Source organism: Ovis canadensis, chromosome 1 (genome assembly GCF_042477335.2).
Source record: "Ovis canadensis isolate MfBH-ARS-UI-01 breed Bighorn chromosome 1, ARS-UI_OviCan_v2, whole genome shotgun sequence".
Classification (NCBI taxonomy): Eukaryota; Metazoa; Chordata; class Mammalia; order Artiodactyla; family Bovidae; genus Ovis; species Ovis canadensis.
The window spans coordinates 22639522-22654970 of NC_091245.1; the positions used below are offsets into that span (position 1 = coordinate 22639522).

Here is a 15449-nt window from a genome sequence, read left to right on the forward strand (position 1 = left end):
CTGCTGATGTAAGGACGCTTGGCCAACCCCTGAAATTTGGAGCCCTTCAAAGTAGCTTGATCTGGGTTTGAGTCAGGGGAAAAAAGAATTTGATCTTCCAGGGCAACTTTGCCCTCCCTGCCCTCTGTACTGCCCCATCCTGGAACAGGAACTACACCCCCCACCCCCCACCCACCCCCACCAATGCCCGCCTCTACACAGGAACACACAAGTTCCTTCTGGCATTTTCCCTTCCTATTCTGGTGAAATGGAGAGGGCTCTGGGCTGGGACAAGGGATCTAGTTCCACCTTTCCTGTGTGACCTGGGGCAAGTCAGCCCTCTCTCTGACTTGAAAATGGGTCTCAATTTCCCCATCTAAGAAACGAACTTTGACAATCGACAGTCCAATTTTGGGATTCATGATTTCATTTTTTATTTACTGGTGGTGAAGCGGGGAGGAAGCACATTCAGCATGGAATGCAAAGGGTGGGTGGAGTGGATGGACTAATGACCCTTTCTTTGGAGAAAGATCATTGCCTAGTGCGGTAGAGCGCTAGAGTTGAGGGTTCAGGCTTTAGGTTCTTAGGAGCTCAGAGCAAGAAGAGGGAAAGATGAATTGGGCTCTCAAGAAGGCAGGATTTGAGCCAGGATTTGAAGCTTGGGTACAAGCTGGGAAAGGAAACAAGCATGCGCAAAGAGGAGTCCAGAGGTTATAAGCTTCTGAATGATTTTGCCAAGAAGGGTGGGGAAGGGGCGCTTTGATCCCAGACCTGGTCTTCCAGTCCCTGCCTCATTGCGTGTCTGCGCGGCTCCTCCAGAGGTCGCTGTTTCCCTGGAATCCGTCCCCAGCTCCCGCGCGGCAGAGCTGGGACTCTGGCTGGTCTCCTATAGCTTGGCTTCCGCGGCTCCACAGCAGCTCCAAAGGACTCAGGTCCAGCAATATTTACTCGCCCCTGCTAGGACTTACGGCATCATCAGTGACCCTGCCTGGGGCTCTGAAAGGCTAAACGTGACGGCGCGTGTGCGCGTTCGTGCGTATAGGGTAGGGGATCTCGTCCGGACGGCTCCGCACCCGCCCCTCCCTCCCCACCCGTTTGGGGCTGCGGAAAGCCGTCCGGTTCCCGCGGCCACGGCAGTCCTCCTGGCTCTCCGCGCGAGGCCCCTGTCCCCTCCTCTCCTCGCCACGGTGCAAGCCCCCTGCCCAGGCTCGCACCCTCACATACTCTTTCCCTGGAGGGTCATGCCGCGGCCCGGAGTGGGTCTGCAGCTCGCGACCAGGACGCACACCTTCGGGCCCCGAGGTGGAGCTGTGGGCCTGGCTGGCTGTCCAGCCGGCTGGACTGTCCCCGGCCCAGATGTGCGGTCGGGAAGGGGAGAACTCGGCACCGGCGCCGGCCTCTCAGAGACGTACTCGAGCACACAAAGCCGCCGTTGCCCTTCGCCCAGAGGGGCAGACACACGCACGCGGACCTAGGACGCACTCCACAAGGCACTCTGACCTGATGCCCAGGCCTCCACACGCCTGGAAGCGTCTCCAACTCCCCAGGCCCTGCGGCATATCTCCCAAGCTGCGGCCGGTCCTTCCCGGTCGCTGCGAAGCCGGCTTTCCTGGTCGGGCGGGTGGTCTGGGACCCGCGCTATTTTTTTCACCCTCTCCGGAGCCCGCAACCCTCTTCCCGCGAACGAACCGGAGTGCACAGGCTCCGCGGCGCCCAGGGCTGGGGCCGGAGGGTGCTCCCGTGAGCTCCCATCACGCAGCCGGGGGATGGTGGCCGTGCACAATGGAAGGAGCGAAAGTCGCTTCCTCCAAGAGGCGGAGGATTCCCGAGGTGTGGGGGACCGCAGAGGCACCGACCCCTGAGCCGGTGCAGAGCTAGCTAGCCTGGGGGTAAAAGAGCTCACGCCGCCCAAGGCCCAGCCATTTCTGGGCTCCCAGAGAGGCCGGCCTCTCCCTGAACTCTGTGTGTGGAGCCCCACCGCCTGCAGCTCGCCCCTGCAGGTCACACGATCTGAAGTCTCCCGCCTCCCACTCAGGGCCAAAACAGCCGACCGCCTTTGAGCAGGCGATGATCTGGAGGAGAAAGGGGAGATGGACCCGCTGCAGCCCAACCGCCGTCTTGCTCCAGGGCTGCGGCCCCGGGGAGGGACCAAAAGAGCGTGTGGCTGCGCGGTAGCTTGCCTAGGTTTGTGAGTAAAATCAGAGAAGCGTGGAAGCGTGGGGTCCCCTGCCTGGCTCAGGCGGCGCTTTGCAGCGGGTCTGCACCGAGGGGCGGACCTCCGCGCTCACCGCATGCGAACCGCGGGAAGGCCGCGGGAGAGCTCTGCGCCGGCGCCGCTCGTGGCCGGTTTCGTGATGACAATCATATTCTAACAATCATCCGAGATCTCTCCTTTCCCCTCAGCCGAGAAGAGCACGTCTACAGGGGCCAGAAGAAGGGCAGGGAGGAGCCCTAAGGGGAAGGACGCTATGGACAGCGGCGCAGAGCAACAAACAAGCAACAGCCTCTGGTCGGTGCTCCGAACATTTCCGAGTGGAAAATTCCCTGGATCAGCGCCCGCCACCCCCGCCCCCACGCTTTCTCTCAATCCTTTCTGGGCTGCTCGAGAAAGGTGGCTAAATAGTGAGACGGAGAAGAGGCTGAGAACTACCAGTGACATTGTAACCAAGACCCGCACAATCTGTCGCCTCCTGCTTCTTGGAGGCTGCAGGCATGGGTGCTGAAAGCCTAGACTTCTGTCAGCACCCAGGCTTTCGCGGCGGGGAGTAACAGACACACCCAAGGACGCACACAAGACCCAGAGACGTCGTCGAAGAAGCAGAGCCTGCAGGCAGGAAAGGCTGGAGCCACGACAGAAGGGCAGAAAACTAAACGAATCCCGAATATTGGGTCACCATTCTCCCAGCCCCAGAGCACCTATTCCTGGTATTGTTCAAAACAAATTTGGCCAGAGCTTTGGGAGGAGTGAGAAGCTCCCAGAAACACCTCCCCAGGCAAGCGCTGAGCTTGGGTCAGGTGTTAAGCAGGCGTTATTTGAATAAATAGAAGAGTTCTAGTCTGGGAGCCTGGACACCTGGACCCAACCCAACGGAAGGGCCCTTCAAAAAGCCTAACAAGTCACGTGATCTCCTTGGACTGTTTCCACTCTTACAACTGTGTGTTCTGAAGAATCTGGAGGATTTTTAAAGAATCACCTTGCAGAACAGGGTTGAGGGGGCCACGTCTTCTTTCCTTGACCTGAGTTTCAGCAGAATGGAGGGTGAAGCAGGGTCAGGCAGAGGTGTGGGCTGGTGGCTGCAGCTGCTCTGTAGAAGGTGGAGTCTTGACTGCAGCAAGAATCAGGATATTTGGGCAGCAAACGCCTCAGTTAGTTTTACCCTGAACTTGGGCAGGGGCCTGGAGTGAGGGGAACCAGGAGAGAGTGCTGGCAAAGAAAGAAGCTACTGGTTCATATTTGCCATTTTAGAAATAAAGGACATTTAGAAAGTGAGATGGAGAAGGATGATGCCAGTGTTGTTTTTCTCTCTCCATTTACTTAGACATTACCAGAGCTCAGCTTGGTTGGAGCTGCTGTGTATGTAGTGGATGGTATGGGGTGTCTGTGAGTGTCAGTGAGAGGTCCCTGTAGTCATGAGCAAGCTTGGAGATTGCATAGGTTTGCCAGATAAAATACATCTGGTAAATCTAGCAACCCTGGGTATGTGAGTTCATCTGGACTCATGCAAATACCTGTCCCCAAGGCCTTCATTTGCTTCCTGGGGGCCCCAACACCTATGAAATTCTGATTCCAGGGCCACTAGTCTCTGTCCAATTTCTTGATTATGGTTTGAGGACTGGAGCACTTCTCTTTTCCCAAGGACAGTCTTTGTTGCGGACCCAGCACACTAGGTGGATCCCCTTGGTCTGAAGCCCCAGATGGGGCTGCCCAGCAGACTTGCTCTCACAGGATATGAGCAGCCAGATCTGCCTTCCACTCTCTTCTGCTCTTAGCTGAATCACTGGGGAAGATGGAGAACTCTTATTATGAGGATTCCATGACAAGGGTTGCACCCAGCCGTGCTTTTTCATGTCTGGAGACTAGTCCCCCTGCCTCCTGGGCATCTGTTGTCCCACCTGTGGAATACACTAGAACGGAGACTGCTGTTGGGTGAAAGATTTCATCCACTCTCACATGACCCTGCTGAGATATAGCCTGCAGGGCGGATAAATCCCTTCTACTCTGCCCCCAGTACTATCTACAGAAAGCCTAGTTCAGCAGGGTGACTGGAGAGGACTATTAATAGACAGCAGCCATGTAACCCAGCCCAGGGCTAGAAGGGGGTATGAGATCCAGATGGGAGACTACACTGCTCTGAACCCCCGTCTCCCCAGGAGTCTGCAAAGTGCCTTCAATATCCTCCTTTGTTGTGGCTACTTTTACATATTAATCAGGGGGTGGGTGTTTTTAATCTCATTTTTACAGAGGAAGAAACACAAAATACAAAGAGCAGGTAAGGACTGAAGCCAGCACTGGGATCCCAGCAGGCTGGCTCCAGGGTCTTTGCTCTTAACTACTGTTTAGAGCCGCAAACTGAGGCGGCGGGTAGGGGTGGAGAAGGACTAGCTGACAGCCCTACAGTCTGCGACAGCTGAGCGCAGCTGGGCTCGCGGCCCGCGTGCCTGAGCTTTGACCACTATGGGGCGCTGTCGGGGCAGCAGCCGGTCCATCGGCTCTGTACTTGATTACGTCCGGTGCCCATCTCCCCTGTCATCCCCAGAGGTTGAGACGGCCCCAGTCTCAATTGGGAGTTACTGGTTGCTGGAGGGAGGCCAGGAGAGAAGTCCTAACGGTATGGCCAGGAACCCAGCTGATGAAAAAAAAGCACGGAACCAACATTGTGTGCACAGGATTGTGAAAGCTGAAGGCAACACTGGCTTGCGGTTGAGGTCAGGGTTCATTGACAGAGGTCTCGGCGCTGCCTGTCGGTAGAGCCTGCACGTCCGGCGAGAGAAGGGGGAAGGGAGAAGGAACGTAGGTGGCTCTGTAGTGAGACTGGGGGTGGGAGAAACAGGGAAATTGAGAAAGAGATTCTCAGACGGACGAATAGAAATCCAGATAGATGCAGGGTTTCCACAGAAAACAGAGGCAGAGATTCACCGAGAGCTAGAGAAACACAGTCACAGAGCTTGAGTGCGACAAACGGGTACCGAGACAGGAAAGATCGGATACAGGCAAACTCAGCGATGGGCCGGTCCGCGCTCTCGAAAGACGACCGAAGCGCCCCAGAAAAGCTTTCGGAAAGCGGGCAACGGGCACGCGACGCGCTCCCTGGGTCCGCGCGCACAGTCTCCCATCTGGAGTCCCGCGGTGTGGCAAGGGGATGGGGTCCCCTTGAGGCGGGGTCCAGGCCTTGGAGGGGAAGACAGGGGCGCAGCCAGAATCGCTCACCTCTCCGAGGCCCGAGGCTGAGAACGCCAACTTTGTTCCTTGCGATCACTTAAGCGCGTCTCGCCTTGGGCCGGAAGCCGCTCGGGTTCCTTCGGGCCCCGCTCTGGCGGCGTTGGTCCCGACGTCTCAGGCTCCGCTGGTGCGGCTCCAACCGCGCTTCGGCCTCGGTGGCCCGGGCGCTGCCTTGGGGAGATGACGGGCGGGGGACTATCGCTGCTGCTCCCAGCTCCGGCTGGCACCCGCGTGAACCCTTACCATCCAGGGCTGAGCGCAGTGAAGGCAGCGGCTCCAGGGAGCGAGGGTTTGCAGGACCGGCTAGAGGAGGATCTGCCTCCGGCCACCCGAGCAGCGCTCCCGCGGCGGCGGCTGTTTGTTCCCGCCGGGCCCCTCCGCCGAGGCGCTCTGCCCGCCCCCGCCAGCCCCACCCCGCTCGGGGAGCTCCGCCCCGGACTCGCGCTCTTCCGCCTTAAGCTGCCGCCAAGCGGGAGGGACTAATCCCCAGACCTCTCCAGCCCGGGGCGGGGGAGGGGGGGCTAGGGGCCAAGAGCGGCAGAGTAAGGGGGGGCGCCTCAGCTTCTTCCGCCCGCGCCCTGGGCGCTGCCCCCGGCTCGGGCTCCCGGGGCAGCGGAGAGAGCCGTCGCCAGTAGGGTACTCACCGAGAGATGAGAGCGGCAGAGTGAACCACGAGGGGGCGCTGCAGAGCTGGGGGACACCCCTCCCCGCCAGTCCTCAGTCCCCCGCCCCCTCCCCGCCCGCGCGCAAAACACACTCGCCCCAGAGGCAGCGCGGCGGAGCCCGAGCCGCGGCCGGAGCGGAGCCGGAGAGCGGCGGTGGCGGCGGCGGCACCATGACCCTGGGCAGCTGCTGCTGCGAGATCATGTCCTCCGAGAGCTCCCCGGCCGCACTGTCCGAGGCCGACGCAGATATAGACGTGGTGGGCGGCGGCGGCGGCAGCAGCGGTGGGGGGGAGCTCCCTGCCCGCTCTGGGCCCCGCGCCCCCCGGGACGTGCTCCCCCACGGCCCCGAGCTTCCCCCGGAGGAAGCCGCTGGGGAAGCCGTGGAGGACGAGGAGGAGTCCGGTGGCTGCTCGGACGGCGAGCCCCGCGCTCTAGCGCCCCGAGGGGCGGCGGCCGCAGCGGGAAGCCCCGGGCCAGTCTCGGCGGCGGCCCGGGGCGCGGCGGGGCCCGGGCCAGGACCGCCGTCGGGGGGCGCGGCAACTCGGAGCCCCCTGGTGAAGCCGCCCTACTCGTACATCGCGCTCATCACCATGGCCATCCTGCAGAGCCCCAAGAAGCGCCTGACGCTGAGCGAGATATGCGAGTTCATCAGCGGCCGCTTCCCCTACTACCGGGAGAAGTTCCCCGCCTGGCAGAACAGCATCCGCCACAACCTCTCGCTCAACGACTGCTTCGTCAAGATCCCCCGCGAGCCGGGCAACCCGGGCAAAGGCAACTACTGGACGCTCGACCCGGAGTCGGCCGACATGTTCGACAACGGCAGCTTCCTGCGGCGCCGCAAGCGCTTCAAGCGGCAGCCGCTGCCGCCGCCGCATCCACACACGCACCCGCACCCCGAGCTGCTGTTGCGCGGCGGGGCTGCAGCGGCGGGGGACCCCGGCGCCTTCCTGCCGGGCTTCGCGGCTTACGGAGCTTATGGCTACGGCTACGGGCTGGCGCTCCCGGCCTACGGCGCACCCCCGCCGGGCCCAGCCCCGCACCCGCATCCACACCCGCACGCCTTTGCTTTTGCCGCCGCCGCCGCCCCTTGCCAGCTGTCGGTACCCCCGGGCCGTGCCGCGGCGCCTCCACCCGGACCTCCGACGGCCTCGGTGTTCGCGAGCGCAGCCTCGGCTCCGGCCCCTGCGCCTGCTCCGAGCGCAGGGTCGGGCCCGGGCCCCTCGGGCCTGCCAGCCTTCCTGGGCGCGGAGCTTGGCTGCGCCAAAGCCTTCTACCCCGCGTCCCTGAGCCCTCCCGCAGCAGGCACCGCACTCCTGCGCCCAGGCCTCAAGACGGACGCGGGTGGAGGGGGCGCCGGGGCCGGGCAGAGGCCCTCCTTCTCTATAGACCACATTATGGGCCACGGTGGCGGCGGGGCAGCACCCCCGGGCGCCGGCGAGGGCTCCCCAGGGTCGCCGTTCTCGGCGGCGGCGGGTCCTGGGGGTCAGGCCCAGGTCTTGGCCATGCTGACTGCCCCGGCCCTGGCTCCAGTGGCCGGCCACGTTCGCCTCTCGCACCACGGGGACGCTCTCCTGTCCTCAGGGCCCCCGTTTGCCGGCAAAGTCGCAGGCCTCAGTGGCTGCCACTTCTGACCGTGTCGGGATCCGGGCCACTTTGAGCCCGCACTCCTCAGTCTCTCCAGGAGCTCCTGCGGTCCCAGCGGAACTCAGGGAGTCTATTTATGAAGAGTCTCCAGACCTTGGGCCGGCGCCCGTGGTTCCACGCTCGGAATCTCTCCGACAGTTGGGACGAAGCGGGCTTCATCGCTCAGGAAGAGGCCCGGGTCTACGCGACGAGGTCGCTAGCCGTGATCCCATTTCACTTGGAGCAGTAAAAGGGGGAGGGGATGTCTTCGCTTTTTCCCAGTCTCTGCGCCTCTTGGCAGCCCCGGAAGAATGTTTTCCCGGAGAGGTGCCTACCCAGGCCCGGGCAGATCCGGCCAGAAACGCCAACTGCGCAGAGAGGTCTCCCCTTCTGCTTCTCCCTCACTCCTTCCCCAGCTTTGAGGCCCTGATTGTTCAATATTATAATTTAAAGACATCTATTATCTACTTTGTGCTTAAAAGGAAAATGCAACTTTTCTTTTCCCCTCTCGCTCTTCTCCAAAGCAGTTCATTCTTTCACGGAAGCCTACTGCAGTGTCTACACAGGCGGAGGTGAACGGAGAGGTGAAGCGAGGGTCTTCACAATGCCTGGGCAATCCCGAGATCCCACTCCATTGAGGAAAATCCTCCCTCTTTTGCGTCGGGGGCGCTTTGGAAGGAACTTTACCCCTTTCCCGTGGCCGGCTGGGTCCAGCCATCCAGGGCCAGCAGCCCTCTCCGCGGTCTGCTCTGTCCCAGGCCCTGGGATATTTATTGTAGCTAAAGGCAATGAGGTTGGGGTGGGAGAGGAGGGTCCGGGTCAGGGACCAGAGAGGTGGGGGTGGGGTGGGCCAGGGCACATCCTGTGGCAGGGGTCCTGTAACCATGTGTAAATATCTGTATCGCAGGCTGCTATCTGCGTTCTCTGTCCACTGGGTGTGCATTGATTTAGACTTCTGCAGTTGGGGAGACTCTGTGAAATCGTCTGATGGTCTGTGTGGAAGAAAAGAAAACCTGTCTCCCCCCACTCCCCATCAGTGTCAATTGAATAAATGTACGTGAACTCCAGCAGTCACCAGCTCTGTCTGCTTGCCTGCATTCCCCATTCCCGGTCCGGGGTCTCACAGACTCCTAGGCAGAGTAAGCAGGCCAGGCAGGCAGAGGAGGGCTTGGGTTTGTCAGATACAGAGGACACTGTGGCCTTGGCCTTCGGCTGTTAATAAGGCCAGGATTCTGGGATGCCTGTGACCCCTCCAGCACTTTCATTTTCGCTGTGGTCCTCAAATGTTTCTGCCTGGGGTGCCTGCAGAGAGGTTTTATTTCAAATGTACCTGGGGGATTCTCATCTCTTTCCAGTTCAGACTTAGCATGGCCTGGGCAGATCTGGGTGCCTCAGGCTCATGGACACTATACCCTTTAAGAACAATGTGAGTGAAAGCGTTTACTGATGCATATTCTGTAAGCCTTTCTGTGCTTCTGGACATGGGGGCTTTTATGGAGCTTGTGTTCCTGTTTGTCTGGGTGGACATATGGCCTTGTTTTTTGTCCTTTATTGGGGGGGGGGTGTCAGTTGTGTTTCAGGATATCTGTGTTTTTATTTCTGTGTGTACCTGTGACCATGTCTCTGTGTTTTCGATTCTCTGTCACCGTCTCTTTCTGTGTCCCTAAGAGGAGAGAGGTCTCTCTCTGGCCATTGTAGGGCATTCTTTGCATCCCCCCTAGACACCCCCCCCCCGCCACACACACACAAACATGGAATGATTGGAGTGAAAGGCCTGAATTGAAAACTGTGAAACCCCTCTCTCCTCCAGCCAGAGAAACTTGGTGGTGAGGGCAGTATGAACTAAAGGAGAGGATCGGTGAGGCCTTGTTCTATTAAGGTAAACTTCCCGAATCCTTGAGCCTTGCTCAGAACCTACTGCCTGAGTGCAAAGCCATTGGGCTGGCTGGAGTCTTCCATAAGCCCTGAGTCTGGAACTCCCAGAGGCCAGACTTGCAAGTGTGTTGGGTGAGAGGTGATGCTTGGGGTGAAACAAAGATGGTTACTTAGCTCTTTTCTCTGAACATTCAACTAAGGTCATAGGAGAAAAAGAGAAATATGGAGGTGCAGTAAGAAGCAGTTCAGCCTTCAGAGAAAATAGACACATGCTGGGGTCGACAAGTCTGTTGGGAGATAAGTGACAGGAGGAAGAAGGAAAGGTCAGAGAATCAAATGTAGTGAGCTTGAGACAGGCAGACAAGGAGAAGCCTTACAGGCTGCTTTAGGCAAATCTCAGACATTAGGAGCAGTAGGAAAGGAGGAAGAAGTAGAGGAGAGAGTACCCTGTATGAAGAGGGTCAGAATCAGGATCTGCGTGAGAACACACCAGGGTCCAGGAAGAGTGCTTGGGACTCCTAAGTCTCTTAACACCTTCCTCAGGTAAGGAGAGAAGAGGTTCCAGGCACAGATGTTAAATGCAACCCCTCTGCCAGAGGTGAGGCATCCTCTCCTCCATCTTGTTGAGGGTCTGCGGGAGTGGAGTGAGACTGAAGCACGGAGCTCCCTTCCAGTGATTTTATCAAATACTCCAGGAGAAGAAAGGTTAGATTCAGTGGTAGATAGAGGGAAATGTCTGCTGATTCTGGGATAATGGTCTCTTGCAGGCTGCTTCGTTGACTTCTGTTACTGAATTTGATTTCATTTCTTTTCACTTGAGGAAGGTTGAGCGTTTGAACAAGATGGTGTGTTTGCTCTCAGTAAAACACTTTGTAGCTTAGATGATCTTATTTACCATGACTATGCCACTCCCAGATATTAGGTTGGAGCGTTAAGTAAAAGATACCAATTTGTTTCTCTAGAGAAAATTAAGTCAGCCAGAATTCATATCTGATGGTGTAGATAGATATTTCCACAACTGCTACTTCCAGGAGAAGCAGTGGGTCTTTCCGGATTGTTCAGTGTGTCTTTGTGAAGAGTGTGTGCGTGCATGAATTTATCTATGCGTATTGCTTGGTGTATATGCGTCAGAGGGTCTGTATGAGGAAAAGGTGGAAATAAAGAGGATTGGAGAAGAGTGAGATGCATCCTTCCAGGGGATTCTAGGGAGCTTGGCGTCTCAGACCAATTCAGACCCCAGTTTTGCCCTGGGTCAAGAAGGCCAGATCTGGGCCAGATATAATTACTGGCCTTGAAAAATACCAGACAAGAACTGTTGAGATATGTGCACCGTTTAAGTCAGGGGAGAAGGGAGGATATTTTGAATTCAGGACTCCTTCAGGTTGTGTGGGCTGGGAACCTGTTAATTAAGAGCTGGCAAGGACCCACCTGGGACCTGGATTGTAGGGAGGGGCAAGAAGGCTGAAGTAATCCCACGTTTGTAAGGTAGAGGCCTGGGACTTCTTTTTCCCCTTCCCCCTGACAAGAGAGGTTCTGTAAGTGGTCCCCTTTCACCCTCTGGGTGCATAAGGGCGGTGGTTCAGCATAAGTCCGCTTACCTAGGAGGGAAGCCAGCCTTCTGGGAGGAGAAATAGGCCATTCCATCTGGAGCCCCTCCTGTGGGTTCCCTGGCCGTCTGGGTGGATACAGCTGAGTCTCTGACCCCGAAAGCTCCAACGATCGGTGACAATAATAAGAAAATATCCAGGGCACACCTTCATCTCTCGAGGTGAGAAAAAAAATGTCGAAAAATCGGCTTGGGGTTCAGAAAGTGCTGCTGAGAGCGGGCAGTTTAAAGGAGAAGAAAATTGGCGAATTTCACTGGTCAATTTCACTTCATTTCGTTCAATTTCGTTCAATTTCATTCCTTTTCATCCGGCGCCGGGAGGCCCGAGGCCACAAAGAGGGGGAGGGGGTCTTTCCGGGCGGAATTTCCCCATCTTGCAGATTTACTCTCTACGGCTGAGAACAGCCTTGATTCTCAAACGGTGACATACGTCTTTCAGCCAAGGCTAAAGTCAGACATTTTATTTCATTTTTATTTTATTTTACTTTACTGAAGGGTGTTTGGTTTCGGTGATCGGGGCAGATCGGTGAGCCTCTCCCCATTTCTCTCTTGAAGCCCAATTAAATTGGTTAATTCTTTTCACCGCCGATTCCTCCCCATCTTTCTTTCTCCTGGGGCTCCCCGGACCACCCAGGAGCGGGAGTTGAGGTGGGGGCGGACACTTCCCCCTCCATATCCAATTTGTTCTCGCCACAGCGGGCGCGTCTTCGTGGTTACAAAGCGCTTTTCCCCTGATGACTTTTTTCCCCTTTTCAAAAACACTTCTCCCTCTCCCGTTCAACTAGCAACCCACCCCTCCTCCCTCTCCGCTCCGGTTTATTTAAACTTCGCCTCCTCCAGCGCCGCCGTAGCGCACACTTAATGAAGTTGAAGGCTCCGTGAGCCCGGGTGAAGAGGGTTTGGAGTCTGTTGAAAGGGGCGTTTTGTGACACTGATTGGGGCGGGGGTGGGGCCGACCGCGGACCAGACAATGACGGATCAGGCGGGTTTTCCTCCGCTTAGGGTCAGGCGAATAAAGGCGCCGACGCCGTTTAAACGAGGGACCCGGCAAGAAAAAAGGGGGGAAAGATTTTAGTGTGGAGCGTGCCTCTTAAGATTTCAACCTTAGCGGGGCGGTGTGAGGAGGCGGGTCGCCTAGGGTCTTTATGGATCGGAATCGGAATTTAACTGAAACGCTGCGCATCCCGCCAAAGAGAAGCGAGGCGAGTTTGGGTTTGCTCCCAAATTATTCCGATACCTGGTTCTAAAGGTTGTCAGGGCTCGGGCCTGGCGAGGTATCCAAGAGGACCCACCCGCACGCTGAGACCCAGCTCACAGTTGACCTTGCGGCTGGCGTTCTGAAGTTTCCGGAGAAGCGGTGAAAGAGAACTAGAGGTGGCCGAGGTCGTACAGGATGATTCAGCCTCTAAGCTTTTCGTCTAGGCATTTGAGAGCAAAACAAATGTTAGAGTTTTGGAGTGGAATTATTCTGTTCCTTAAGGTCGGCATAGACACGTACCAACGCAGAAATCTGTAGGGAGGACAGAGATTCCCAGCTCTGGTTTAGGGAACGAATCTTTCCGCGAGCTGGTGGGCGCGGCGCGGGGCGGAGCGGGCACCGCCTCCTTTCGTAGCGGAGAGGCAGTGCGACCCGAGGCTCTGGCCGCTCCGGAGCCCCAGAGGCTTCGGACTGCTGGTGAAGGAAAGCGTTCTCCTCCGGTACCTGCGCCCCAGGGCTGGACTGGGCGCGGAAACACCCTCGGGGTTGTTTCCGACCCTCGCACAGCTCCCGGCTCTGAGTCCTGGGTGTCTGTGGAGCTCTGTCTTTTCGCTCCACGCGGACTCAGAGCGGAAGACGCTTGTCGTCCGCGCATTTGCTTTTCTCCACGCGGCAGGGGTCTGCGCCTGGTGTCCTCCCCCCGGCCATGCCAGCCTCCGGGCCGCAATCTCGTCCTCCTGAAGGGGGTCGACAGGGTCCCGGTCCTCAGCCCGTACCCGCCTCCTTCCCGCCCAGCTATTCGGGAATGCGCGGCTCCCAAGGGCTACGCATCAGCGCCCGCACGCTCCGGCGGTTGGGAAGATGCTCACAGCAGCCGCCACAGGGAGTCCTGAGCGTTTCGTCCCGGGAAGCCGGGGTCTTGGAGGTCTGTTTTCATTTCCCCCGATGTTGGAAAAACTTCTTAGGATAGTCTTACCTTCGGGGCATTTCTGTCTACGCAGGCAGAATTATCCTTGGAATTGCGGTTGCATGGATCTTAGGACTGGAAAGGAAGAATTAATAGCAGAACAAGATACTTAAATCAGTCCCTACGTTTCCAAAGAATCGCCACAGCTCTGAAAAGCGTATTTCAAATTATGTGTGGACACTGCAAAACGGTGTGTGTGTGTATGGCGGGGTAGGGATAGATGTGGGTGCCGGAGTGCGGCTTATTGTCCACATTAACTCATCGCCCCTTCCAGAGGGCCCTCGCTTTGTGTCCCCCTCCCCAGCAGGTGTCGGTGTTGTTTGGACTCCTAGACTAGCGGCCCATTCCTTTCAGAGGCAGATGTGCGGGCCGGTCACAGTGTAGGGAGACCACCACCCCCACACATGCTCTAGTCCTCGCGGTCCCTCCGGTCTGCGCCTTCAGGGCCCAGGGGGCTCGAGTCAGAACTGCGAGTTCCATGCAAATGTCCAGTCTTTGGGGGCTAGTTCTCCCTTCCCCACGTGTCACTCCACTCCAGAGAGCGCAGCTGGTGAGGTAATCACTTAAACTAGCCTTGGACCCAGATGGCAGTAGCCTAGAGGGTTCTGAGGACGGTATGGCTCCACTTTCTGCTTTGGAATGGAAGAGACCAGATTACACAGCGGAACAGTTGTGGATCAGTCCAGTGGATCCAAGAACTTGGGCTCCCAGTATGAGGAGTGGAGGAGTCACATCACAGGGCTGGAGACGCTGGTGGGCTGGCCTTGCATTGGTACCACCCGACAGCCCCAGGCAGCCACTCTTTGTGGAGCCCCAGGCAGACTGCAGGTTCGGAGGACTGTTGTGAGGATCTTTTTGCAAAGCTATGAGTCTTTGATATAGCATTAAGAGGGCAGATGGACTTCGAGGCAGCTTCCGGGTTCTGATGGGCCCCAGGCAGCAGGTCTGGCCTCTGATCTGTTTACCCCCTCTCTCCTCCCTCTGTTGACCATCTGAAGAGTGTGAGGACAGTGTCAGGGCTCAGTTTGTGTGAACAGTTTTCCTGTTCAAGGAGGTAACTGTAAGGATCAAATGCTGGCAAGTTAATTTGCCTTAGGCCCTGGACATCTCTTAACTCTTTGGCTCCTTCTTTCCACAAATATTTATTGAACATCTACTGTGTGCTGGGCATTGTACCAGAGGTACAAGCAGCAAGCATCTGCCTAGCATCATTAGATGCCGTGTGATTCTGATAGTGGAGAACAGAAGAGAAACAAAAGAAGTGATTATTACCATATTTGAGGTTTTTAAAAAAAGTGGTATGTTAAGGGTTAAGGATGGTAGATTCCCACTTTATGATGATGGTTCCAGGTATCACAGTCTATGTGTATGTGATTTTTGAGTATTTGGGATCTGTGACTGTGTATATGTTTGTGTGTGAGAGGAAATATGTGTCTGTGTGGGTGATGGCTCGGGGCTGAACACTCGTGTGCTAGCATGTCTATTTGTGACTGTATCACTGTGTGAGAGTGTGGTCCCCCCCTCCTGGGGCAGAGACAGAAGCTGGGGGGATGTGGTATGGAGGACTGGGGTGGAAGGGTTAGAAATAGGTTTCTTCAGGGGTGAGGAGAAGTCCTGAGTTCTGAGCCTCATCCCTTGTTCTTCTAGCAAAGACTGAGACCTGTCCACCTTTTTCCTACTTCCTTCCCCACTGCAAGCAAAGCTGGGGTTTGGGGGCAGCCAGTGAAGGTTCTGAGGGGCACAGCAACCAACCCGTAGTGGAGCAGATTAGCCTTCCCCTCAAAGCCTCCACTTCCTCCCTATCCCACTGGTGTCCAGTACCTTTAGCCTGCCTTAGATGGGTGGCTCCAGGCTCTTCCAGAGCAGCGAAGAGGCTCCACAGTCTGGCCTCTGACCTGCTCTTCTGCCTAGTGCCATGAGACCCCCCCACCTTGCCCCCACTCTTCCAGCCCACACTTGGTCAGCGGGCCTGAGAGCTTTGGAGTCTTCATTCCTAGGAAACTAATCTCACAGCAAGAGGACGGTGCCGTTTGTTGAGCTGGTAACACTGGAGCTTGCAAGGTTTCCAAGGCTAACATTGAATGGATGGAGAAAAA

General features: G+C 57.1%; 1 protein-coding gene and 1 long non-coding RNA gene across 2 annotated transcripts; one reads left to right on the forward strand and one right to left on the reverse strand.

The window, feature by feature from the left end:
- Positions 1-388: 388 nt before the first annotated feature.
- On the reverse strand, positions 389-5820 carry LOC138423137 (uncharacterized). The gene is made up of 2 exons (XR_011250142.1): positions 5408-5820; positions 389-933 (listed from the first exon to the last, which is right to left on the reverse strand). It is a non-coding gene; the product is annotated as an uncharacterized lncRNA (long non-coding RNA).
- A 309-nt stretch (positions 5821-6129) lies between these two features.
- On the forward strand, positions 6130-8774 carry FOXD2 (forkhead box D2). The gene has a single exon (XM_069557331.1). The coding sequence runs from the start codon at positions 6255-6257 to the stop codon at positions 7713-7715; it is 1461 nt and encodes a 486-aa protein (XP_069413432.1). The 5' UTR covers positions 6130-6254; the 3' UTR covers positions 7716-8774.
- Positions 8775-15449: the final 6675 nt, after the last annotated feature.

Bases quoted from the DNA above. Each gene is read 5' to 3' on its own strand.
- FOXD2 (XM_069557331.1), top strand. From the start codon at position 6,255: ATGACCCTGGGCAGCTGCTGCTGCGAGATCATGTCCTCCGAGAGCTCC.